This window comes from Papio anubis, chromosome 4 (genome assembly GCF_008728515.1).
Source record: "Papio anubis isolate 15944 chromosome 4, Panubis1.0, whole genome shotgun sequence".
NCBI classification, from domain to species: Eukaryota; Metazoa; Chordata; class Mammalia; order Primates; family Cercopithecidae; genus Papio; species Papio anubis.
In genome coordinates this window covers 140072345-140100286 of record NC_044979.1, presented here as the reverse complement: position 1 = coordinate 140100286, position 27942 = coordinate 140072345, and the positions used below count along the sequence as shown (strand labels likewise).

Below are 27942 nucleotides of genomic sequence, written 5' to 3'. Positions count from 1 at the left end.
GCTCTCACTTATAAGGGGAGCTAAACATTGAGTACCCATGGACACAAAAAAGGGAACAATAGACACCAGGGACTACTTGAGGGTAGAGGGTGGAGGAGGGTAGGGTATCAAAAAAGTACCTATTGGGTACTATGCTTATTAGCTGGGTAAGGAAATAATATGTACACCAAATCCCTGTGACATGCAATTGATCTACAGAACAAACCTGCACGTGTTCCCCTTAAACTAAAATATAAGTTAAAATAAAATCCTTGTTAAATCGCTGCCTGAAAGTCTTTATTGAAAATCTGGGAGAAAATAAAATGTTAGTAGTGCATAACTTTAATTTTTATACTTTTTGTATCTTACAAACTTTCTACAGTAAGTACACATGACTTATATGAACAGAGAAAAGCAATCATTATCTTAAAAATAACTATCCAGTAACTGCTACAATCTCCTGAGTCCAGACAATCTAGAGCAGAAGGGTAGAGTGAGGAAAATACACACAGTATAAAAAACATGTAACAAAATCAAAACCTGAAACAAAGATCAACATCCAATAAATGCTTCCGAATAAATGGAGAGTAGATAAGAGCATGGGCTTTCATCTCAGACAAATCTGGATTTTAGTCCCAACACTGCCATTTACCAGTTAGCCAATACTGAGCTAGTTACTCTAAAGAGTTCGGTTTTCTCATTTGTACAAATAGGATTTTACTTTCCATCTCACTGAGTTGTGATGAGAATCATATGCAACAGCATATGAAGAGGCTAGCAAAAGGTAAGTACTTAACAAGCGTTCCAACATTCTCATGATGACATGAATAACCCTGTACATACAATATAGGAACTTGACAAATACACAGTACAGTTAATAGCTGAGGGCAGAGACATGGTTGGGAAGAGAGAGAATGCAACATGGGCAGAGTGAGGGGGGATTCCCACAATTTTCTAAGACAGAAAAGTGGGGGAATCAGTACTTACTGGAAAGAACAGGCAATGCCTGACTGGATAGAAAAAGATTCTATGCCTTTGTCAAATTTCACAAACATGACATAAGCCTATACTGTGGGATGTTCACACTATGTCCCTTTAGTGCCAGTTAGGGTACTTCAGGCTGTAAGTAACCAAATACAACTAAAATTGTCTTAGACAATAAGGGCATAATTATCTCATATAAGAAGCTCAGGATTAAGGAAATTTCAACAATTTCACAATGGCAACAAAAACTATGTTTCTTCTACCTTTCCACCATTCCTGTGTTCTGAGTTCCAATATGGCTGCTAACATCCATATGTCTTCCCCGCACATCTCTTTAAAACCTATAAAAAGATTTCCCAAAAGTACCTTGGAAAATTTCCTGTCCCATCTCCATTGGCCAGAACCACCTCCCACGGGACTGCCTCTTGTGAAGCACACAAAGGGCAGATACCAAATGGTTCCATTAGGGAGACCCAGAAGATAGACGATCCAGGATAGAGACATGAAGGGCAGAAGAGGGCCCGGGGATGTGTGTCCCTGAGCTGGACTACAGGGAAGGAGTTTTGGTCAGGGGAAGAAAAGCCTCATTTCCTGTCAGTCACTGGTGGAATGACTAAAGATGCTAATGGACTCAACCAAAAAAATGGCCGGAGGCGTGAGACAGAAGAACAAGCAAAGGTGTGCAGGTGCACTCCGTCCACAGCGCTGTAGAAGGAGACATTCCCAGTCCCACGATCCAGGTAAACCCCCACTCGGTGGAGAGCTGGCTCTTGCTGGGTGGGAGTTCCAGGGAAGCCTGTCAAGGGCCAATAGCCAGCAGCACTCCAATAAATCGCCCAGATGCCCACATCTGGGGACATTGTTGAACGATCAGTAATTCCCATGACATCCTCCCGACACACCCCAACGGCAACCTCCAGACTATCTCTTCTCTCAACTTCCCAGTAATGTTTCCCTGAGGTGAAAACGTTTTTTCCCAGAACACAGGGTAAGTGCTGAAATCTCTCTACATAAGCGGTCTTCTGAGGATTTCTCCATCCAGCGAAGTAGTTCCATGCTGTAGAAAACACTGGCCAAGAACTGGCTGATGCTGTATTTTTCACGTATCTCCCTTCCTGGGAGAAGACGAGTTTGGGATGAGCTGTGTCTTCAGCTAGGTTTACAGCCACTGTGGGGAAAATGAGAGCTGAGATAAGTAGCGCAGCAGCTTATCATCAACCCTTCCCCAGAAATGCCCATCTCTTCCAGCATCAGTTTCATCTTGCTCCTCCTAACAAGCACTCATGACTCCTCACTGCTGCCCAACTGATCCTCAGCCAGGCCTAGCAGGCCACAGCATGGCCTTTAGCAACCTGAAGTCCTCATTTCCCTTCTGCTCTAAAAGACTAAGCCCTAGGCTGGGCGCAGTGACTCATGTTTGTAATCCCAGCACTTTGGGAGGCTGAGGCGGGGAGATTCCTTGAGGTCACGAGTTTGAGATCAGCCTGGCCAACATGGCGAAACCCTGTCTCTATTGAAAATATCAAAAAACAACAACAACAACAACAAAAAAAAAACCGGCCCGGTGTGATGGTGGGCACCTGTAATCCCAGCTACTCGGGAGGCTGAGGCAGGAGACTCACTTGAACCCAGGAGGCGGAGGTTGCAGTGAGCTGAGATCATGCCACTGTACTCCAGCCTGGGTGACAGAGCAAGATTCTATCTTAAAAAAAAAAAAAAAAAAAACTAACCTCTAGAAACTGGGGATCTAATTATTTCATGATCCAAGTTTTCACAATCAGCCTAAAATTTGGAGAGATATTAACAAATTCTCACATGTTGAATCAAAACTAGAACCAAAGCTGCTGACTAGCTGGTTCTTTGGCTAGATACACACAGGTGTCACATAGGACAGAAAATCGAGGTCTCTTCAGGGGTTCCAGTTGTTTATGGGACATCTCTACAAATCTCCCCAATCATTCAAAACTGAGCTAATTATCTTACTTACTCCCCCTTCTATAATCTCGGGACTAATCCACTTCACATGCAGATATCTTGCCTTCTACGTTCTCTAAGGTGTCAGAGTCACCTCCACCTGAACACCATGCTGTGAAATCTTTATTTGCAACTCCTTTTCCTCTAACCCTCAACAGCTAGTCAGTCACCAAGTCCTATCAATTCTACCTTTGTAATTTGTCACTTAGGTTCTTTTCCTCCCCTCCACTCCCATTGCCACTGCTTTTACTCCAATCTCCAGCATCACTCAATGTGTTAACAACGTCCTCCCTGGCCTCCCTGCCTCCAAATTCCCTTCCCTCCGACTCTCCATGTCTCTTGAGTTTGAGGACTTTTTTTAAAAATCAGGAATGTATGCTAGAGTTTGACAAATGCTTTTCCTGCTTCAACTGAGACAATCACATGGTTTTCCTTTTTTTTTTTTTTTTTTTTTTTACTTTAATGATATAAATTACATCGATTTTCAAATATTAAACCAACTACGCTTTTCTGGGATAAATCTCATATATTGTGATTATTATACATTATCCTTTTTGTATACCAAAGGATATATAAATTCGTTGTGATTAATACATATTATCCTTTTAATATATTGTTGGATTCAATTTGCTAAAGTTTTCTTAGAATTTAGGTATCTATGTTCATGAGAAACATTGATCTATAATTCTTTTCTCTTGTAACGTCTTTGTCGGATTTAGGCATCACGGTAATACAGGCCTCACAGAAAGAATTGGGAAATATTCCCTCTTCGTCAGTTTTCAGTAAGAGTTCTTGAAGAACTGGCATTTATTTCTTAAATATTTGGTGAAATGTTTCACCAAGAAAGCCATCTAGGGGCCAGGCGCGGTGGCTCACGCCTATAATCCCAACGCTTTGGGAGGCCAAGGCAGCAGATTATGAGGTCAGGAGTTCAAGACCAGCCTGACCAACATGGTGAAGTCCCATCTCTACTAAAAAAAAAAAAAAAATACAAAAATTAGCCAGGCATGATAGCATGCACCTGTAGTCCCAGCTACTCAGGAGGCTGAGGCAACAGAATCGCTTGAACCTGGGAGGTGGAGGTTGCAGTAAGCTGAGACTGCACCACTGCACCACTGTACCCCAGCCTGGGTGACAGAGCAAGACTGTCAAAAACAAAGAAAGAAGGCGAGAGAGAGAAAGAAAAGGAAAAACGAACGCCATTTGGAAGGTTTCTAACAGCAATTTCTTTCATAGAAATAAGATTATTCCAGTTATCTCTATCTTCATGAGTCAGCTTTTGTAATTTGTGTCTTTTAAGGACTTCATCCATTTCATCTGCGTTGTCAAGTTTATTGGCAAAAGTTGCTCCTAATATTCTATTATCTTTTTAATATCTGTAGAATCTGTAACGATGTCACATTTTTCTTTTCTGACATAAATGTGTTTTCTTTTTTTCTGATCACTTTGATTAAAGGTATATCAATTTTACTGAAATTCTCAAAGGACCAGCTTTTGGTTTCATTGGTTTCTGTTGGCTTTCTGTATTTTACTGCAATGACTTCTGCTCTGATTTTTTATTATTTCCATTCTTCTGTTTACTTTGGGCTTTACTTGTTCCTCTTTCTCTAGTGTTTAAGGTGGAAGCTGAGGTCACTGATTTGAGAAGTTTCTTCTTTCCAATATAGCACTATACACTTTTTTTAAGTATTGCTTTAGCTGCATCCCACAAATTCTGGTATGTGGTCTTTTCCTTTTCATTCCATTCAAACGACTTCCTAATTTGCCTTTTGATTTCTTCTTTAATTCAAGGGTTACTAAAAAGTCTATTATTTAGATTCTTGACATTTGGGGGGGGGGTTCCAAGGATATTTTGATACCGATTTCTATCAATTCCATTGTGATCAGAGAACATACTCTGTATGAATTGAATCCTTTGAATTTGACACTTGCTTTACAGCCAGTTTAGTCTATCTTGGAAAATGTTTCATGTACACTGAAAAAAATATGTAGTACATATCTATTGGGTAGACTGTTCTATAAATAATGGGATCAAGTTGATTGATAATGTTATTCAAGTCTACTATATCCCTGTTGATTTACTGCCTACTCTAAAAATTACTTAAAGAAGTTATTGAAAACTTCAAAAGTAATTGTGAATTTGTCTATTTCCCCTTGCAACTCTATTAGTTTTTGCTTAATATAGTTGAAGCACTGTTAAGTGCATAAATGTTTAGAACTTACATCCTCTTGACAAACTGACCCCTTTATCATTAGGATGTAACATTCTTTATCTCTGGTAATATCCTTTGCTCAGAAATCTTTGACACTAATATACCCACTCCAGATCTATTAACATATCTTTTTCCATTCTTTTGCTTTAAACATATATAGTTCTTCATATTTAATGTGTTTCTTTTCCAGTATACAGTTGGGTCTTGCTTTTTTTTTTTTAGCCAATCCAACCAACTTCTGCCTTTTGATTAGAGCATTCAGACCATTTATAGTTAATGTGATTATCAGTATAAGACTTGTGTCTATTATTTTGCTGTTTTCTATTTGCCCTATATGCTCTTTTCTTCTTTTTCTGCCTTATTTTTTATTAACCATTTTTTATAATTCCACTTTATTTCCTTTATTGATTAGCTACAATTCTCTTATTTTAGTGGTTTAAAAATCATATGGCAGATGCTCCTGACAGCAATAACTCAAGTATACCCTGACAATGACCCTATGGTCTAAGTAGAATGTGTGTTCAGACTTCCAAGCTAAGGAAAGTGGGAGTGGCCAACCCAGAGATCTGCTCCTTATCTAGGAAGGACATCTGAACATCTGAACCTCTGGCCCATTCTTGGAATGCAGGCTGTACAGAGGATCAAGGTCCTTTGTTCCGGGTTAAATGGAGGTTGTTAGGAGGAGGCTGCTAAGTGAAAATGCTATATAATCTGCATGCTTTTTACAAACAGTATAATTGGTTTTCGTGTCCAGCCCACTGCTCCTGGACCACCCAGCATATAAGTCCTCAATAAACCCTGTGTCTCATTCACTGGCTCCAGGTTTCTTCCACTTCTCAGACACAGTGCCATCCCTACTGAAATCAATAGGGGTCTAGCACAATTAGCCCAGCAGGAGGTCGGAGAAAATTCCACTTGAGTGCCAAGACAATGGGATTAGGGGAGGAGAAATCCACAAGGGAAATCCTGGGCTGGCTGTCTACATGTATGGGGGGCCTGATAGCCACTATCCTTGATGGGTGGGGCCCACCAGGTGAGTATGGGGATATCCCCGAAATGCCAAAAGATCTGGAAGAACTGCTGCAGGGGGTAGATCCAACTAAGGGAAAGTCAAATGCCCAAGCTGTGGCAGCTGCAGTTGGCTGACCACTCCTGACTGCTTAGAGCAGCCCCCAAGGCTGACCTTGCGGCACAGGCAAGGGTTCACCAGTTACAAGATGAGCTGCAACTAGAGAGATACTAGCTCAGGCTGAAGTGTTGGAGAACTTATTGTCCCACCTGTGGGAACAGGATGACAAAATGGAGACACTGGTTTGTTGCGTAACCTGTTTGAAGGGTCACTGACTGCCACATGGAGTTAGAACTATCATGACTAAATTGTCCTGGGACCCTAAGTCCTGGGACCCCGTGGAGAGATCTAGTGGCGAGGAGGATGAGGACTGGGATGAGTCCATAGAGGTTCCCATCCTCTCAGCATGTCTGATGGTCACCACCAAGATAAAAGAAGACCAACCACACCCACAGCGGGTAGCCCTAGAAGACTTACCTGCACCTGAAAGAAGGCAGAACACCACAATGCAGGATTATACTGCTCTGAAATTGGTGAAGCTGGGAAATAAGTTCAGACAGAGTGGGAGAGAGTCAATCCACCCTCCCTGGGATTTTACACTCTCCCAGTTAGTAGAAATGGATTTTGAATGTTCCCGACGCAGATAATGGTAAATGTTTGAGGTGATGAATATGCTAATTACCTGATTCGATCATTATGCATTGTATACAAGTACTGAAACATCACACTGTACCTCATAAATATGTACAATTATTATATGGCAACTAAAAAAAAAAAAAGAAGAAAAGATTTCTCAGGTCGGTTCTTGCACTCCATGGGTGAAGGGCCGAGAATAGAATACACAGGTCACACCTATTTTACATCCTACTCCCCAACCCCCTGTACTTCTAAAATAACGAATCCCAGTCTTCCTTGTGCAAGGGGACAATCATCCTCTCACAGAACATTATAATGCCCCCCACTGTCTTACTCTGGCCGCTTGCAAAGCATCACAGAGGTCCCAATTCACTTGGTATTATAAACCAGGCACCAGGCCATTGCCAGGGGTGGTGCTCTCAGAATGACACAACTTCCTGTGTCTTACTAAATGGCTTCCCCTTTCTTGTACCCACTAAACATCTCACCTGTTGCCCATAGATAGGGTGCAGCAAACCGCTTCACCAGCTGGGTGCACACGGTGACCTCTTTCCAGAACACAACAGACTATTGGGTCTGCAGAGAGCTGCCCCTCTCCTCCACAATGGACCTGCCATGGCACATCCACGCTGCTACCTTGAGCACCTGGAGTCATGTCTATAGTCGGCATGATGAGCCTCACCCACTTCCCTTCAGCACCACCACATTATGCAGTGAGTTTCCCACCATCGATGAGACAAGATGACATATTTTCCACCTAGTATGGGAGAAGGTTAATGCTACCCCAGCTGTGGGGTATGCTGAACACGATGGACAAGGGTGAGTAACAAGAGTGCAGACACAGGTAGTACGTCACGCACCCTTACATACTGAAAGGCATGATAATAACATGTCACAAGCTAAACCCATAATATGGATGGCTAACCCCACAGCAATGCAACCAGTCCCTTCAAATAGCCAATAACATGTGGCTAGGGTGGCACAGTGACTGTCTCCATGTGGGGGCCCATGCTCTCCCCTTGGGGATGGCTACGGGTAGATGGCAACCACAGCTGGCCTTACTTACCCTATAATTGGGCTGGTAGGTGCACCTGGGGTCGTCCTCACCTGCTGGACACATTGTGTCCCATTGAGACACCAGTCCTACGAACTGGGAGAGTGTAAAAGCCAGGCGCTTCCAGAAGTGTGCATTCTGGTGGTTCTACCCCTTGGTCATTTTTGCCCCCAAGTGGCAACAATAGGCACAGAGCTGCAAGTTGGAGACCTCACTAAACATACGGCTGCAGCCTTCAAGGATACCTGCGCCATGCCATTACTCTTCTCACTGGGCAACTGTGTAAAATCGCATGGTCCTGGATACCTTAACTGCTGCCCCGGGTGGAAGTTGCACGTTAATTAAAATCAAATGTTGTGTATATATCCCTATTACTCTCACATTATAACCAGGGCTATGTGAACCCTAGAAACCCATATTTCAGCTATAGAATCTCTATCTTATCAACTTCCAAGTGCTTGGAAAAGCTTTCTGTAGAGGATGATTGGACTATGCTTGTCATTGTCTTTTGTTGCTGTAGTTTCTAATGCTGCTGCAGCATCTGGCAGCAATGCTCCTGCACATACCTTGCCCCAGGGAAGTTGCAGAGAATGACGTGATAAGAATGTGGGGGCCATTCGAGGGTATGCTGGACTGCAGTGTATGGCAGACACACCTGACAGCAGTAACTCCAGCACCCCCTAAGAATAATCCCACGGTCTAAGAAGACTGTGTGTTCAGAGTTCTGAGGTAAGGAATCCAGGAGTGGCCAATCCAGAAATGCACTCCTTATCTATAAAGGCCATGTGAACTCCTGGTCCATTCCTTGGAAGCAGAGGCTATACAGGGAATCGAGGCCCTTTCTTTTTGGTAAAATGGAGGGTCCCAGGTGGAGACTGCTAAATGAAAACGCTATGTATCACCTGCATGCTTTTTACAAATAGTAGTGGTTTGTTTTCCTGTCCAGCCAGCCATTCCTGGACTGCCCTGCATGTAGGTCTTCAATAAACCCCATGTCTCATTCACTATTCCAGATCTCCTTCGGCCTTTTAGACATGGTGCCATCCTTAATGAAGTCAGTAGGGGACTGGCACCAGTATATACCTTTTTATTAGTCTCCCTTCAAGTGATATTACACCACTTCACATATAAGAACTGTATCATAGTACACTTTCATCTCTCCTCTCCCAATCTTCACACCACTGTCATGCATTTTACTTTTAAATATGTTATAAACTCCAAAATACATCATTTTTTGTCTATTGAAATACTCAATTATTATTAATCAGGGTTCTCCAAAGGAACAAAACCAAAAGGATATATATGTCTGTGTGTGGTGGGTGGGTGTGTGTGTGCACACGTGCATGTGTGCACCTATGAGTTTTCTGGGTTTTGAGATGGGGTCTCGCTGTCGCCCAGGAGTGCAGTGGTGCAATCACAGCTCACTGCGCCCTCAACCTCCTGGGCTTAAGCCATCCTCCTGCTGTGGCCTCCCAAGTAACTGGGACTACAGGCACACACTCAGCTAATTATTTTATTTTTTGTAGAGACACGGTCTATGTTGCCCAGGCTGGCCTCGAACTCCTGGCCTCAAGCAATCCTCCTAACTCAGCCTCCCAAAGCACTGGGATTACAGATGTGAGCCACCACACCCACCAGTGCATGAGATTTAATATAAGGAACCGGCTTATGTGATCATTGCTACCGACAAGTCCAAATCTGCTGTGTGAGTTGGCAGGCTCAAGACCCAGATAGAGCCAGTGTTCCAGTTTGAAGGCCATTAGGCATGAAGAGCCAATGCTGCAGGTGAAGTCCAAGGCAGTATGCTGTAGAACTCCATCTTGCTCAGGGAAAGGTCAGTCTTTTTTTCTATTCAAGCCTTCAACTGATTAGATGAGGCTCACCCACATTATGAAGGGCCATCTACACATGCCTACTGACTTAAATGCTAATCTTATCCAAAATCACCCTCACAAAAACACCCAAAATAATTTTTGACCAATATCTGGGCACTCTGTGGCCCAGTCAAGTTGACATATAAACTTACCATCGCAATTCCTTTTTAAAGGAATAAATAATGACAATAATATATATTTATTCATGTCATTACCATTTCTGGTGCTCTTTTATTCCTTTGTGTAGAGAGATTTCCATCTGGCATTTTCCTTCTGTCTGAAGGACTTCCTTTAACATTTCTTGAAGTGTCAGTCTGCTGTAAACTCTTTCTTTTAAGCTTTAGTTTATCTCAAAACTTATTTATTGCACCTTTGTTTCTGAAGGATATTTTTTGCCAGTTCTAGAACTCTAGGTTAACAGTTTTTTCTTTCAGGACTTTAAAGAGTTTGCTCACTTGCATTGTTTCCAATGAGAAGTGTAATGTCAACTTTGCCTTTGTTCCACTGCAAGTAACTGTCCTTTCTCCTGGTCGCATTTAAGATTTTCTTTTTACCACTGGTTTCAAGCAAGTTATGATGAGCCTTGGCGTATTTTTCTTCATATTTCTCATACTTAGGGTTTGTTGAGCATCTTGGATCTGTGGACTTAGTTTTTATTATATTCAGAAAATCTTTGGTCATTATTTTTTAAAGTATTTTTCCTATTCCATCCCCATCCCCACTCCTCTCTTTCAGGGACTCCAATCACCATAGATAATAAGGCTGCATAAAGTTGTCCCACAGGTCACTGATGCTCTTTGTGTTTTTGTAAATTCTTTTATTCCGTGTATGTTTCATTTTTTGTAGTTTCCATTGCTGTCTTCAAGTTCACCAATTTTTTCTTTTGTAATATTTAATCAAACGGGGATGACTACATTAATCCCATCCAGTGCATTCTTCACCTTAATCACCACATTTTTCATCTTTAAAACTTTGATCTGGTCTCTATATACCTCTTTACAGAATACACTCATAATAAATGTTTTAATGTCCTTCCATGCTTATTCTAACATCTGTGTCAATTCTAGGTCAGTTTCAGTTGATTATTTTCCTCTATCATGGGTCACTGCTTTCCTGTCTTTTTGCATGCATGATAATATTTGACTGTTGGCCAGGCTGGTCTCCAACTCCTGACCTCAAATGATCCACCTGCCTTGACCTCCCAAAGTGCTGGGATTACAGGCATGCACCACCATGCCCGGCCTACAACATGGTTCTTAATCAAACATGTGCACATGAGAATCGCCAGCACAGCTTCAAGAGCATGTACATGCACGCCTTGGTGTGTCCCTGGGTTTATTTTCAGTCTGTCTTACACTCTTCTCAACCTCAACCTCTATCTTTCCTCAAAATACACCTTGCTCTTTAGCCTCATTGGATACCCACCCCTCCATTTTCTCCACACCTTAGCTCATGCTGCTGCCTCTGCTTGAAACAGTCATCCCCGTTTTCCACCTGCCAAACTCCTACTAATCCCTCAAATCTCAAAACTGTCACCTCTGCTGTGAAAACTTTCCCATCTCACCCCCAACACAGCCCTTCCTCTGGACTTCTGTAACATTTTACTCCTCCTGCCAGCAAACACTGGCTCCTACTATATCACAGTGAGTGCCGTGTGTGTGTGTCTCCAATGTGCTTATGAACTCATGAAGAAGTGAACAGGTCTCTTTCTTTTTGTATCACTAGCACCTCATAACGGTGTGTTAAATAAATGTTTCTTGAATGAAGTGTATACCCACTTATTAACCACCTTTCCTGACACTCTATTAGCTGCATGTTGTTTCCTCTTTCCTCTTCAGACTTCTCTCTTTATTCTCTTACTTGAAAGATTTCTAAGGAGCCCCAAGTCCTCCTAGAAATTCTGCTCACCTTGGAACTGCTTTAGCATTTCCTTCATCAATGGTATCTGGCACACTGTCTTCACCTTTACAGCTTCAAGAGAATAATTCATATCCTGGATCTCACTCCTAAGAAGGTAGAGAAGACTGCTCTTAGGGGACAACTAGGGTAGCCAGGACCCCCACTCCCAGTCAAACGTTCTTAGCCCAAAGTTCAGATGGCTTTTGTTCCCATTCCTCCTCGCAGAAGCAATCGGGAGAATTTTTCCTCAGATCCCCTCTTAGGGTGTGCCCAGACTGACCTATGGAGCCTAGGCCTTGTTTCCCTTCTGCTCAACCTGTATCTTTACCATGCCACCCAGGTCCCCATAAGAGAACAGGAGCACATACCTGGTCAACACTTCTTTTGGATTCTGTGAAAAGAAGGAAGACATAAGCAAGTTACGAACCTTCTCCTGGAGACCTAGGACACAACTGTGTGAGCAGGTATTTTCTGACAGTTGCTTTTGCTCATGTCACATATGATCTCCTGCTGCCAAAGCCAACGGATTGACAGAATCTGGTCCTTTCTTTCACATGGCCCCTCTGCACTATTCGACAATGCTGCCCGTGCCCCTACTCTTTCTCCTTTGGCACCATAACATGAACTGGCTCCTGGCTTCCCGCCGGCCTCCCCAACTAGTCTCAATCACAGAGCCTGCTCCTTTGCCTGCCTTTTGGTAGGTCCTCAGCAGCTCCAGCTTTGAGCTTCCGCTCTTCTCCTTCCCGTTGTTTTACAAGATGGCTTTTAAATTATAATCGCAAGGGATATTTTATCATGTCCAAATCCAAAGAATGTTTTCTACAGGTGAATTTTACTAAACTTTATGGAACTGAAAATACCCTAAGTTGTAGCAGAAAAGAGAAAAATAGAAATTTTCCCAACTGATTTTTCAGAGACTATTATAACCTTGTTCCTTAAGCCATGAAATGAAATAGTAGAAAAAAAAATATATAGACCCATTTTACTTAAAGACATAGATGCAAAAATTCTAAGTAACATATCAGGTAACCAATGGCAACATGTACTTAAAAAATAGAGCTCCTCCAAAAACTTGTAACTCAGCCTAATCAAGAGAAAAACAGACAAATTCCAATAGGGAGGCATCCTACAAAATACCTGACCAGCACTCCTCAAAACTGTCAAGATCATCAAAAACCAGAAAAGTCTCAGCAAATGTCACAACCAAGAGGCACCTAAGGAGAGACAATGGCAACCAAATGTCATCTGGTATCCTAGGCGCGGCTCTGGAAAATGAAAACTAGGTAAAAACTGAGGAAATGGAAATAACCTATGAACTCTAGTTAGTAAACAGTATCACTGGTTCATTAATTGTAACAAATGAACCGTATTAACGCTAGATGTTGACGATAGGGGAAACTGGGGGAAGGGGTATGTGGGAACTCTGTCCCATCTTCTTAACTTTTTTGTAAACCTAAATTGTTCATTTAAAAAAAAGAAAATGGTTAATTACCACAGGAAAAGTGCTCAATCTCACTAGTTATCAGGAAAATAGCTTTATCTAGATGGGTGCAGTGGCTCATGCCTGTAATCCCAGCACTTTGGGAGGCTGAGGTGGGGGTATCACTTGAGGTCAGGAGTTCAAGACCAGTTCTGGCCAACAAGATGAAACCCCATCTCTACTAAAAATACAAAAATAGATAGGCGTGATGGCGGGTGTCTGTAATCCCAGCTACTCGGGAGGCTGAAGCACAAGAAATGCTTGAACCTGTGGGGCGGAAGTTGCAGTAAGCCAAGATGGTACCACTGCACTCCAGTCTGGGTTACAGAGCAAGCAAGACCCTGTCTAAAAAAATAAAAAAATAAAATAAAAAAAAAGAAAATAGCTTTATATATATATACACACACACACACACACACACATATATCCATATACCTTTAGGAAGAGGAAAGGGGTGCCGACTGAGGGCAGAAGATGACATTTTGCACCTTTCAGGATAGCTAAAATTAAAGAACTGACAAATCTAAGTATTGGTGAGGATACAGAGCAACTGGAACTCTAACTTTACACAGTGGTAACAACAGTGTAAACCGGAACAATCACTTTCTACCAGTTTGAAAATGGTTTGGAATCATCTACTAAAGCTGAACACACATATATGTCCTATGACCAGGAATTGTTCTTACAGGTATACAACTAATAGAAATGTATACAAATGTGCACCCAAAAAGATATGTTCTCACATATTCCTGTGTTTTAATAACAACAGAAACATAAATCATCCAAATTTTCCTCAAAAGAAAAATGAATAATATGCTTTGGTATATTAATAAGATGGAATACGACAGTACTACACAGCAGGCACTACTGACATTTTGGGCTGGATAAGTCTTTGCTGGGAGTTGAAGGCAGGCATGTCCTGTGCATTACAGAATGTTTGGCAGCATCCTACACATGAGATGCTGGTAGTAACCACCCTTGAGTAGTGACAACCAAAAATGTCTCTATATAATATCAGATTTTGCCCTCGGAGGGAGCAAAATCACCCTGATTCAAAACACTGGTGTATAGCAATGAAGACAAATACCTACTGCATGGATTCATCTCACAAACGTAATGTGAGCAAAAGAAGCCAGTACAAAATAGAGCATCCTGAAACATACTCACTCAAAAATAAGCACAAGTGCCAGCCATGGTGGCTCACACATGCAATCCCAGCACTTTGCGAAGCCAAGGCAGGCAGATCCCTCGAGGTCAGGAGTTCGAGACCAGTCTGGCCAACGTGGCAAAACCCCGTCTCTACCAAAAATACAAAAATTAGCCAGGTGTGGTGGCACACGCCTGCAAATCCCAGCAGAATCACTTGAACCCGGGAGGCAGAGGTTGCAGTGAGCCGAGATCGCTCCACTGCACTCCAGCCTTGGCAACACAGCAACACTCCATCTCAAAAAAAAAAAAAAAAAAAGTAAAAAAAAAAAAAGCAAGAGTCTGAGAAGTCCAGAGGGAGGCTACCCTTTGAGGAGAAGGGAAGAAGTACTGACTGGTGACATGAGGAAGCTTCTAGAATGCTATGTATGTTCTATTTTTTTCACTTGGATAGTAGTTACATGAGTGGTCACTTTGTGATAATCTGTCAAGCTTATGATTTATACATTTTTCTCCACGGGTGTCATCCTTTTTTTTTTTTTTTTTTTTAAATAGAGGCAAGGTCTTGCTAAGCTGCCCAGGCTAGTGCAAACTCCTGAGCTCAAGATATCCTCCCACCTCAGCTTCCCAAAATGCTGGGATTACAGGTGTGAGCCACTGCACCTGGCCTTAAAATGTGTTTTAATGTTTATTTTATTATGACAATAAATATGACAACTTGTCAAAATCTGTGGAATACAGAGCAATACTTAAAGTAAGAGTATAACTTAAATAAACCAGCAAACAAAAGGGTAAATATAAATGAGCCAAGCATTCCAACTCAAGAAGTTGAGAAAACAGCTAGAGAAGAAACCCAAGGACCAATTTAAAAAAAACAGCTGGGGGCAGTGGATCACACCTGTAATCCTCCAACACTTTGGGGGATCAAGGCGGAAAAATTACTTGAGCCCAGCAGCTCCAGGGTGCAGTGAGCTATGAGCACACCACTGCACTCCAGTCTGAGCAACAAAGCAAGACCCTGTCTCAAAACCTAAATAAAATAAATAAAAATAAACAATAAAGAGCAGATATTAATGGTTTCACTGCAGCATTATTTGTAGTGGTGATGGTGTTGGAGGCAACCCGGGTAGTCATCACTGGAGAAAGAAACAGGTAAAATGTGGAAGATGTACATTAGAAGTGGGTCATGGGGTAAAAGTGAAGGAAATCAATTTTTAAAATGGATGGATGGATAGATAGATAAGTACAGTAAGTTCTCTCAGGCTCTGAGATTCTATGTTCCAGTTTCATCTGTTTGTTTTGTTTTGTTTTTTTGGTATGGAGTCTCGCTCTGTGGCCCAAGCTGGAGTGCAGAGGCACAATATCAGCTCACTGCAATCTCTGTCTCCCGGGTTCAAGCGATTCTCCTACCTCAGCCTCCCAAGTAGCTAAGATTACAGGCATGTGCCACCGCCCCCAGCTAATTTTCAGTAGAGAGGGTTTCGCCATGTTGGCCAGTCTGGTCTCAAACTCCTGACCTCAGGTGATCCGCCCACTTCAACCTCCCAAAGTGTTGGGATTACGGGCGTGAGCCACTGCACCCAGCCCCAGTTTCATCTTTTTTAATCGTTTCCCTAACTCTGCATTTCTGTTTGCTGATACAACTTTTTGTAAGCATTCTGCTGGTTCACACGTATCTTAGAGGTTTCAGATTCTAAGTAGACGTTAAGCCTGTATTTTAAATGTGTTATTTCAGAGATTCTTTTATGACACACATTCAGATATGTACTAGGAACTTCATTGCTTAAGCATGTTGTAAAACTTTTACATAATTCTTGGAAGTCATTACACTTAATATTAAATGTTAGGTTATATCTGTCACATAAAACCTAGCTAGCAATTTCTTATTGATAATAACTAGAGGGTGGGTCCAGGTTTCTGAATTCCTTAAGAGTAGAAGAGAATGTTGTCTCTTCCTTATGAAAAAAAAAATAGTAATGGTAGACAGAAAATGTTCTTAAGAACACCTTTTAGAGATCCTTTCATCTTCATTCACATGAAATGGAGGAGAGAGAGGTTCTGAGGCATCCAAGACTCAGCATGAATTATTTCAGCAAAAAGAAAAAACAAAATCACAAATGTAGGACCCTAGCCAAAAACTAAAAGAAGCTATAAGGACACTTCAGAACTACAGAGGATATAAAGGTAAAGATCAACTCAAAGGAGGGGCTTTTGATAACAAACTGGCCTAAAGACCCAGACTTAAGTGCTGAGTTAGAATTACAATCTTTTAAAGGTTGCTAGACATTGGAAATTATTTAAATGAAAGTACCACTCAAAATATAGGGATAAGAACAAAGTTTTATCAAGCTGTAATTGTAATGATTAAAAACAAGCAAGAAACATAAGTGTCTCTTCACTATTGACACGATTATGTACTTGGGAGTTTTATGCTTGCTTTGTTTTATCGTTTAAATAAAGAATTATAAATGTACACATAAGATGAATGAAAAAGTCTTACATGTGCTAAGTCTCAGATCCTAGATGAACTGTGAGACCATGTGAATCAACTTATCTCATATGACCTGAGCTCAGCCTACCTAAGTTTCACATTAATTTCCTTTGAATGGTGAATCTTTGGCTTTTTGGTTGTGTGACAGCACAGAACCAGCAAGAGATAAGACATGTCTATGAAACCCACTCACCAAGAAGGATATTCAGCTCTAAAGACAAGAGGGAGTTCAGTTAGTGAAGACGAGATCATCCCCGCCCGTAACTGTCTCACCTGAAGCAGCTCCAGGGTGGGGGCCTGGCTCTTCTCCCCTACCTCTAAGATGAGCTTCTTCAATGAAGCGATCATTTGATTGAGTTTTAACGTGTTCTCATTCAGCTTCTTCTTTGACTCTTCTTCTTCTTTGTTCAGTCTCTGAAGAAACAGGTCCTCTTCTTCAACCAGGAAGTTGTGCAGCTTTGAAAACTCTGTGCTGATTCTCATTCGCTGACTCTTTATCTTATCCTAAGGCCACATGAGATTTGTTCACTCTTTTTTCCTGCCTGACCCCAGCTACTAAATTCCTTACACAATTCCCCAGTAATCCACAGTCAATCCTAAGCAACCCCTCTTGAAAAGCTCCCCTAAAATTTCCATTACTCCTTTATTTATACTTACTTGATAGCTCTGTACTAGTCATTATAGTATTCATTCATTCTTTCTAACATTTCAGTCTCTACTACTGACAAGTTTTAAACTAAAACAAACTTGCACATCTACTACTTAGTTTAGCCCTCAGAACACTCATTGAGTTTTGTTAAATCTTTAGGAGTATGAGTGTGTGTGTGTGTGCACATGCGTACCTCCCAACCACAATTAGCCTCCCCGAAAGCAAAGTCCATTCATCTGCTTCCTTCCACAATGCCATGGGCCCAAACCAACTCCAACCTAGGGAGTATATTTAGGAAAAAGTAGGAAGGAGAGGGGTGCTACCTTAAAGTAGAGAGATGGGGATGAAGTGTGTGGAACTCATATCACCAAAAGCCACTAGCAGCAGGGACAGCTACTTCCTCTCCTATCCCTGAATCTATAAGGGGCCTGACAACTGAACTGACACCCAGAAAGTTCTTCTTTCAGTCACTATATGGAGGAAACAGAGTTTCTGAGGCATCCAAGACCCTATGTGAACTGCATAACCCCATGACTAAAAGGACCTCAGGAGCAAGAAATATCCAACCACTTCTGCTATTACCTTCCACTGTGTAGCGTTCTTCACTTCTACATCCTGTAAATGCATGACTTTCTTCATTTTGGACACGAGATTACGCTGAGACTTAAGAAGTTTCTCCTGCCAGCAGAAACACACACGGGTAAGAAAACATCTCTTCAACCATCATCTTCTTCTTCTTTTTTTTTTTTTTTTTTTTGAGACAAAGTCTCACTTTGTCACCCAGGTTGGACTGCAGTGGCCTGATCACGGCTTACTGCAGCCTCAGCCTCCTGAGCTCAAGTGATCCACCCACCTCAGCCTCCCAAATAGCTGGGACTACAGGCATGCTCCATCAGGTCCAACTAATTTTTTTATGTTTCGTAGAGACAAAGTCTTCCTATGTCGCCCAGGTTGGTCTCGAACTCCTGGGCTCAACAGATCCTCCCACCTCAGCCTCCCAAAGTGCTGGGATTACAGGCATGAGCCACCATGCCTGGCAACTTCATTTTTTAAGAGCTAAAAGTCACCTAATCAAAACAGAGAATGAGATTGAGAAAATACTGAAGATGGTCACACAGGCCTATGATAAGAATTATTCTGGTCTGAAATCATCACAACACTATATTGAGTTTTCCTGGTAAGTTGGCAAAAATAAAAACTGTTAGATTAGCAAATGTCTACTACTGGCAGGGAGAAGGCCTCTGGCACCACAGGAGATCAAAAAGGTGCCATTTTTTGATAGACAACTGGCAGGATTTAACAAAATTTTAAATGTGTAAAATGCTACTTCTAATAATCTATGCAACACAACACTAGCAAAAAAACCAATATGTAAAGAAATGGTCACTATAGCATTATTCATTATCCACTAATTAGGAATTATTAAATAAATTATGCTATATTGATACTTTGCATCAATTTCAGGTAGCTGTCTATATATTGACATGAAATACACAATAAGTTGAAAGCAAGCCGTAAGACAATATGTATCGTATAATTCTGTTTTGAAAAGAATAAATGTGTGTATGCGCATATGTGTTTATCTATGTGTGTGTATTTGTATGTGAAGGCAAGGGAAATCTGGAAGGATTTATACCCAAGTATTAACATTGGTGATTTCCGAGGAAAAAGAATCGCTTACAAATTTGGAGGTGGGGTACTAGAAATTTCATACATTTTTGCTTTAATTTCTACAAGTGGCATATGCCATTTTTGTAATTCAAAAACCCAAGTTATTAAAAACTAAAGCAAGTCAATCAACATTGACAAACTGGGCTGAGGGGCAGCACCCAATAATAGCAGAATGCCAGCTGCGAGTGCAGAGGTGGAAGCAGAAAGGTTAGAGAAACACACAAGAGAAAAACCCACAGGAACTGATGACCAAATGGCTGCAGGAGGAAAAGGTCCAGATTTAGCCCCTCGGTTCTGGTTTAAGTAACTGGATGGACTGTAGGTTATTTATCAAATTAGAAAATATAGGAAGATGAGCAGTGTGTAAATGGGAGGAAGGAAAATAAATTTCACCTAAATAAATCGAGTCTGAGATGCCTATAGGACATCCAAGTGGATATGTTAGCAATTAGAGTTGGGAAGGAGATGTATGCTGCAGAAGCAGATTTCGGGATTAAAGCCCAGGTGGCAGCTAGAGCCTCGAGTGAGCGTAAAATCAGCCAGTAAGATTCTATAGAGTAAGAGGATCCAGGCAACAACTGCATTTAAGCCGTATGCAGAGAATAAAATCCTGCAAAGAAGCTAAGGTGAGCAGTTGGTGAAAAACCAAGAGAGAATGGTTTCTCCTATGCCGAAGGAAGAGATCATTTAAACTACAAAACTGGGGAATAGTGTCAAATGCTGGAGGGTGGCCTGGGACAACTTTCTGTAAGTCTGAATATATGTTAAAATAAAATTTAAAAAATGTAAATAAAACTAAAAGAAAAAACAAGAAATGACGAGAACTAAAAAATAATCTGTACAACTTTTTAAATTGTTCCCTAGAAAACTAACTCTTACTCATAGGTATAACTTTTCATCCAATCATTTACAAGGGACAATGATTAAAATCAAGTTAAATAACTGATAAGGCTGATAACATCAAAGTTGGCAAGGATATGGAGCAACTGGAACTCTTACACAACATCAGTAGGCAAATGAAATGCTACCACCATTTTGGAAAAAGGTTTGGCGTAAAACTAAACGTACATTAATCCTAGGATACAGCAATTCTACTCCTAGATCCAGGAAAAAGGAAAACATGTACCCATAAATAGACCTGTACAAGAATATTCACTGCAAATATTCATTGCAGCTTTATTCACAATAGCTAGAAGCTGGAAACAGCCCAGGTATTCACTGATAGGAAGGTGGATAAATAATAGCAAAAACCAAAATTGCATTTGCACCAACCTATACAAAATGGATGAATCTCAAAATCAATATGCTGAGCAAAAGGATCCTACACAAGAATACAGACAATGGAATTCCATTTATATGAAGTTCCGGAACAGGCAAAACCTAATTTGTGTTTGAAAAAAAAATCAGAATGGTGGTTGCCCTGGTAGGGGAAGGGGGAAGAGAATAACTGGGAAAGGGCATGAAGGAATTCTCTGGATGGTAATATCCTTTATCTTGAGAAGGGCATTTGTCAAAACTCAGCAAATGTACAACTAAGATTTGTGTTTTTCATTGTATTAAATTTTACCTCAAAAAATACCATAGACCAGGCGCAGTGGCTCACCCCAGCATTTTGGGAGGCCAAGGCAGGTGGATCGCTTGAGGCCAAGAGTTCGAGATCAGCCTGGCCAACATGGTAAAATCCTGTCTTTACTAAAATACAAAAGAAATAGCCAGGTGTGGTGGCACAAGCCTGTAATCCAGCTACTTGGGAGGCTGAGGCATGAGAATAGCTTGAACCCAGACGCAAAGGCTGCAGTGAGCCGAGATCATACCACTGCACTCCAGCCTACATAACAGAATGAGACTCCACATATTTAAAAAAAAAAAAAAAAAAATGTTAAATCTGATTAATGATATACCTGCTAAAGTATTTTGTTTGCAATTGAATTTTAAAGGCATCAAAACAAGATAAGATAAGAATTGATGTATTCAGAGATATAGAAAAATGGACAGCGGTGTGATAAAACAGTCAAATGTTAATGGTAGAATATAGATGTGGGTACACTGGAGTTATTACAAAATTCTTCCAACTTTGATGTATGCTTGAAATTTTCATGGTAAAATGAAATAGGAAAACATAAAATTAAATTATAAAAGGGATTTATACAGTTCTGCTAAATGGCACAATACCATCTGTGCTATTTTGTTTCTACCATGATGTTTCTTAACATTATATAAACCATTTACTATCTCTAGTGGTTAGCTTTAATAGGCACATAACCCTGCTACTCTCTCATATAATTTCACTTCTTTATTCAATTGAAACTGCCACTTTGTGGTCACTGTCAAATTTGATGTATATGAGGTTTGTAATGATATATATATTAGCTCCTTCAAATAGGACCAAGCTTTTTTGAAAGTTTTCACTTTTGCTTGATAATGAAAAAATAATAATCTACTAAATAGAGATTTTCTATGTCTTAAAAAGACTTAACAAGTCATTATGCATGAATTCTCTCATATGAGAGAGTTAACTTGACAACCTTGGGGGAAATTACAAAACACCTTCCCTGCAACAACAGAAACTGCCAGGAGGTGGCAGGACTGCAACACCAAGCATTTCAATCTGGGTTAGAAATACCAGAAATTTTAAAAATCACTTTCTCAGCCAGGCGCGGTGACTCACGCCTGGAATCCCAGCACTTTGGGAGGCCAAGGTGGGCAGATCACGAGGTCAGGAGTTCCAGAGCAGCCTGACCAACATGGTGAAACCCCATCTCTATTAAAAATACAAAAAAAAATTAGCCGGGCATGGTGGCACACGCCTGTAATCCCAGCTACTCAGGAAGCTGAGGCAGGAAAATCGCTTGAATCCAGGAGGTGGAGGTTGCAATGAGCCGAGATCGCGCCACTGCACTCCAGTCTGGGCAATAGAGTGAGACTCTATCTCAGAAAAATAAATAAATAAATAAATAAATAAATAAATATAATATTTTTTTAAAAACCATTTTCTCTTCATTTAGCACCAGAAAATTGTACCTATATGAAAACACAAGTATAATAAAAGAGCATACTTTTATAGAATGAAGACATTTACTGACTTGTGATCATGTAGCTCAGACAACATTAAATTTCCAAAGATCTTAGTTTCACTCTAGACCTTCAAACCAGCTGTACGTCTGTGAGCAAGTCAGCCTCACTTATTTCCTGGATCAAAGCTTCCTTACCTATGAAATGAAGACAACTGGACTAAATGTCTCTTAAATACCATCCCAGCTCCTGAGTTCTATGAATTTCAGTCACTGTAACTTTTGCAATCGATCCAAGCTGGTAGGTCTACCTCGGAAATACACCTCAACTCTACCTGCGTGCCAACCCCACTGCCACCACTAGCTTAAGTCACCATCGTCTTTTGTCTGAATTACAATAACCTCCCGACTGCTCTCCCTACTTACAGTCATGTCCTTCTCTCATACAATATCCACAAGGCAGCTGCAGTGACACCATTATAGCTCACTGCAGCCTCAAACTCCTGAGTGCAAGCGATCCTCTAGCCTCAGCCTCCCGAGTAGCTGGGACTAACAGATGTGCATCACCACATCCAGCTAATTTTTGTATTTTTTGTAGAGATGGGATCTCACAGTTGCCTAGGCTGGTCTTGAACTCCTGGACTCAAATGATCCTCCTGCCTCTGCCTCCCAAAGTGCTGGGATCACAGGCATGAGCCACCACACCTGGTCTTAGAATAACTTTTCTAAAAAATAATCAGATATTGTCACTCTCCTGCTCAAGATTCTTCACTGGCTTTCCTCTTCACCAAGAAAATTTGAACACTTCATTGTGGCCCAACATAAGCTGACCACTGCCTACATCTCGTGTCACATCTCATGCCACCTTTCCCCTTGCTCCTGGTCCTCCAGGCGCAAAGACCTTCTTCCTGTCCCATAAACATATCCAGCTCTCCCCAGCCTCAGGGCCTCTTCCCACGGTTCCTCAGACGGCAGACTCCGCATCCAGCAAGTTTCAGCTGCAATGTCACCCCCTAAGAGAAGACTGCTCACCTGATTGAAACCCTCTGGCATAGCACTTTTTTTTTTGTTTTTTTTTTTTTTTTTTTTGAGATGTGTCTTGCTTTGTTACCCAGGCTGAAGTGCAGTCACATGATCTCAGCTCACTGCAACCTCTGCCTCCCGGATTCAAGCAATTCTCCTGCCTCAGCCTCCCGACTAGCTGGGATTACAGGCAACCACCGCCGCACCTAGCTGATTTTTGTATTTTTAGTAAAGACAGGGCTTCACCATGTTGGCCAGGCTGGTCTCAAACTCCTGACCTCAAGTGATCCTTGTGCCTCAGCCTCCCAAAGTGCTGGGATTACAGGCATGAGCCACCGCGCCTGGCCTGGGATGGCACTTTCTTTTTCTTTCCCAGCAGGCCATCACCATCTGTGATTATTTCATTTATTTGTCTGTCTCTCGTCTACCTCCCACCCTCAGCCCAACTGGACTGTGAGCTCCATGGAAGGCCTTTACCTGTCTTGTTCACCACTGGATTCCCAGCGCTGCCTCTGGTGCAGTGCCACAGCATCTGACACAAAACCAGTGCTCAAGAAACATCTTAAATTAATTAACAGAATGGAGGGATTAGCTCCTAGAGTCAGGCATGAAGGAAAAAAGAGCTGCGCTTAGAGGCCTTTTCCATGCAAACCATTTGCATCCAGAGATTTATGAAGCTATTTCTCTTTCTCTTTTTCTCCCCTCATCAAAACGGGTATAGGATGGGGATATTTTCCATGGATTTAGGGAACTTCCAGCTGTCCAACTTTTAAAACATAGTCTATCCATCTGAGTATATGCTGAGAATGGGATGCTTGGAAATAGGGCAGCTTTATCCAGGGGCAGTGTATGTTTTTCTAACTAACTTGGGGTGGGGATGGAATGAAAGGTGGTTGAATAGGGCAGTGACTAAGCAGAGGACGATAGAGAGATGGGCGGGTATTAGGGAATTCTGCCCAGTGACCTGGCTCCTGAACACCTACCCAGTCAATCTTGTGACATTCAGCTCATCCCAGTGTAACCCTTACCCATCCACTCCTGTCCTGTTGGGCCTTGTATTTAATCCTGAAATCCCATCTCTTCTAAGAAGACTTCTCAGATTAGTTGTGGCAGAGTGAAAAGTGTAAAGGATTAGGGGGTTAGAGGACCTCAGTTCAAGCGTAGCCATTTCCTAGCTCTGTGACCTTGGGGGCATGTAACCTCACATCTCTGTGGCATAGTTGCCTCATCTTCAAAAAGGGGATAACAGAATCCACCTAACAGGATGTCTATGAGGATAAAAGAATTACAATATGAAAAATGCTTAGCACTGTGGGTGGTACATAAGAAGTAATGAACAACTGATAGCTATTATTGCTGAAGATGGAAGATTTAAGGGCTGTGTTCCCCTTTCATACCCATACCCATTCATTTCCCTCAGCCACCACCCACAAGTATATTTTCCCTTCCATTTATCTGATGGGTCCTCTCTATGTCTTTTGCTGGCTACTAACCATTGGTGTTTCCCAAGCTTCTCTTTGTGCCTTTTTTTTTACCCTCTACGTGGTCCCCCTAGGAGAATCTCATCTTCTTACTTCTTCCATGACTTCAAGAATAGGCTGAGGATTCTAAAATATTATCTCTAGCCTCCAAGGCACCCCACCTCCTGTCCCTCTTCCTTGGACTTCCTGTCACAGTTATTTTACACTCAGTACATTCCACAACGAGCATGGGATCTTCTGTCCTAAGACTATGCTTCCTCCTGTGTACCTGAACTCGGTTAACCTGACAGTCATCTACCTGCCATCTGAAGCAGAAACCTGGACTACCATCCAAGACTCCTCTCTCTCTCGCACCCACCAAGTCTAACTGATCACCAAGTCATTCAACTCCAGCTCATAATCACTCCATCCCTCCCTCTCCATCATCCCTGCCCCGAACTAATTCAGGTCCTTATTACCTCCTGCTTAAAATGGTACAACAGCAGCCTAATTAGTCTTCGTGGATGTCAAAGTTATCTGACTAAAACAAAAAAACTGATCATATCATTCCCTGCCTTAAAACCCTTTAATAACTCCCCATTGCCTGAAAGAGAAAGTTCAATCTTTTTACTATAGTAAACAAAATCCTTCGTGATAAGGCCCTGCCTTTTTCTTCAAGCTGGCGGCCCACCATCCTCCCTCCCATGCTCCATGCTCCAGAAGTACTGAGCAACCTCCAGTCCTCTCACACATCACATGCTATTCCACTCCACCACATTTGGAATATGGTGTTTCTTTGGCCTGAAATACCCTCTCTCCTACCTCTACTCATCCTTCAAGAGCTAACACATTCAACTCCTCAATGGAGCCTTTCCTCACTCCTCAGTGATCACTCTGACCTCAGACCTTCTGTACACTTGGTAAATACTTCAGCAACTCTCACACACACTGAAATTAATGTTCTACACACTTAAGTTCTTTATAAGGCCCACGTCTTTCTCATCCATTTATGTCCAGATGCTAAAACAATGTTTGGCAAATAGTAAGCATCAATAAAGGTCACTGAGTAAAGGAATGAAGGTACACTTTCTAGTCCAGCTTTGCATGTTTCCTGTTCATAATCAGCTGGTACAACTGTACAGTATTTTACAGTTTCCAAACATTTTCACTATGTCATTAAATTCATGTGTTTGGCCAGGCAAGGTGGCTCACGCCTATAATCCCAGCACTTCGGGAGGCCAAGGTGGGTGGATCACCTGAGGTCAGGAGTTTGAGACCAGCCTGACCAACATAGTGAAACCCCATCTTTACTAAAAATACAAAATTAGCCGGGCATGGTGGCGGGTGTCTGTAATCCCAGCTACTCGGGAGGCTGAGGCAGGAGAATCACTTGAACCTGGGAGGCAGAGGTTGCAGTGAGTTGAGATCACACCACTGCACTCCAGCCTGGGTAACAAGAGCGAAACTCCGTCTCAAAAACGATAATAATAAAATAAATAAATAAATTCGTGTGTTCATGTACTTACTGCATATCAATTCTGCTGGAGACCACTGGAGTTACACCATCAGTAATGGGAGGGGGTGGGGCTACTCTGGAAAGGATGATCAGGGAAGGTCTTCGAGCTAAAAGCTAAAAGGATCTAAAGGATAGATGTGGGTAGAGAAAGAGAACAGACTTGAAACAAAAGCAAGAAAGCCAGTATGGCTGAAGCAGAGTAAGGTAAAGTGACTCATTTAACTGAAGCTTCTTAACCCATGAGATAGATAGGACAGATAATCCCCAAATTCAAATGTTACATGATTTTCCCAACTGATGAACGAAGCTAGTAATAAGCCAGGCTCATCATTACAAGCCAGGCTTTTCCCAAATCATCAGTTGTCTATGACATTCACAGATACAGACAGGCACTGTCCAATGCAGTATCCATTTAGCCATACAAGCACTTGAAATGTGGATATTCCAAACTATGTGTTGAAAACGTAAAATACACACCAATTTCAGGCCTATTATGAAAAAGGAGTATAAAATATCTCATTGAGGCCGGGCACAGTGGCTTACACCTATAATCTCAGCGCTATGGGAGGCCAAGCTGGGCGGATCACTTGAGGTCAGGAGTTCGAGATCAGCCTGGCCAACATGGTGAAACCCCTCTCTACTAAAAAAACAAAAATTAACCGGGTGCGGTGGAGTGTGCCTCTAATCCCAGCTACTCGGGAGGCTGAGACAGGAGAATTGCTTGAAACCCGGAGGCGGATGCAGCAGTGAGCCAAGATCGCACCACTGTGCTCCAGCCTGGGCAACAAAGTTGAGACTCCGTCTCAAAAAAAAAAAAAAAAAAAAAAAAAACTCATTGATAATTTTCATCCCAACTTTGAATATTTGGGGTAATCAGATTAAATAAAATATATTATTAAAATTAATGTCACCTCGTTTCCTTATCTTACTAGAAAGATTTTAAATTACATATGTGGTTTCTATTGGACAGCAGCGGCATACACCCTCTCAGTATGTTTTTCTTTATTAGGAGCTCCCCAAGGGCCAGTTTCTTGAAAATTTTGCACAATGATTGCTGAGGGGCTTGCACCTCCCCTCCTCTCATTCCAGTTTTAACCCCAGCTCTGAAATTTGTGTGTTGCTTAACTTCTCTGAGTTTCAGGGGCTTTTCATGCCATCCAATAGGAATGACGGCCACTTCGTGGCTCTTTCAGGAGAATTAAGTAAACTTTATTGGGCAATACTGGCAGCCCCGTCATCGTCACCGCGACAGCCAGCTCACCCGGTAGCTCTCGAAGGCCTCGTCGATGGGCGCCATGGCGTGGGTCTGGTGCTCCTGGGACTCCCTGCATACCAGGCACACGGGTCGCTGGTCGTCCTCGCAGAAGAGCCGCAGCGGCTCCCAGTGGCGGCTGCAAAGGCCCGGGGGCACGGGGCCCAGGCGCCGGCGCCGCGTCTTCTCCGTCAGCCTGGCCAGGGCCCAGTTGGGTCGCAGCGCAGCGGGCGCCGATGGGTGCCGGCATTCGGGGCAGGGGAACGGGCCTCCGCCCGGCGCCCAACTGCGGTGCAGGCAGCCGCGGCAAAAGTTGTGGCCGCACTCGATGGACACCGGGTCCTGGAAATACTCCAGGCAGATGGGGCAGGTCAACTCCTCCTGGAGGTCCTCAGCTTCCATGCTGCTTCCCTGCCGCGGAGCCGCAGTCCGACGTGAGGCGAGGGAGAGGCCAGCAAGCTGCGAACGGCCGCGGGGAGACCAGACCACTTCCGAACCACCGCCACCGCCTCACGTAAGAGGGTACTGCGCAGTGTCTCTTCCGGGGTTCAGGACCCAAAA

At 42.3% G+C, this 27942-nt stretch overlaps 1 protein-coding gene across 4 annotated transcripts; it reads right to left on the bottom strand.

Annotated features, from left to right (window-relative positions):
• Window positions 1-254: 254 nt before the first annotated feature.
• TRIM4 (tripartite motif containing 4) lies at window positions 255-27942 on the bottom strand. 4 transcript variants are annotated; one of them, XM_003895759.4, is made up of 6 exons: window positions 27391-27942; window positions 18031-18126; window positions 17073-17303; window positions 12051-12073; window positions 11692-11789; window positions 255-2131 (listed from the first exon to the last, which is right to left on the bottom strand). In XM_003895759.4, the coding sequence occupies exons 1-6, from the start codon at window positions 27781-27783 to the stop codon at window positions 1548-1550; spliced, it is 1425 nt and encodes a 474-aa protein (XP_003895808.1). In that variant the 5' UTR covers window positions 27784-27942; the 3' UTR covers window positions 255-1547. The 4 variants fall into 4 exon arrangements, with proteins under 4 accessions (XP_003895808.1, XP_009200930.1, XP_021790871.1 ...); XM_009202666.4 differs by having other exon boundaries at window positions 17115-17303; window positions 27391-27915; XM_021935179.2 differs by lacking the exon at window positions 255-2131 and adding an exon at window positions 5337-6758 and having other exon boundaries at window positions 27391-27915.

Excerpts from the sequence above, each read along its gene's own strand:
- TRIM4 (XM_003895759.4), bottom strand. The coding sequence starts at position 27,783 with ATGGAAGCTGAGGACCTCCAGGAGGAGTTGACCTGCCCCATCTGCCTG. Across the intron at positions 12,074-17,072 it reads CCACCCTGGAGCTGCTTCAG|AATCCAAAAGAAGTGTTGAC; the intron begins GTGAGACAGTTA and ends TTCTTTTCACAG. Across the intron at positions 11,790-12,050 it reads CCAAAAGAAGTGTTGACCAG|GAGTGAGATCCAGGATATGA; the intron begins GTATGTGCTCCT and ends CTACCTTCTTAG.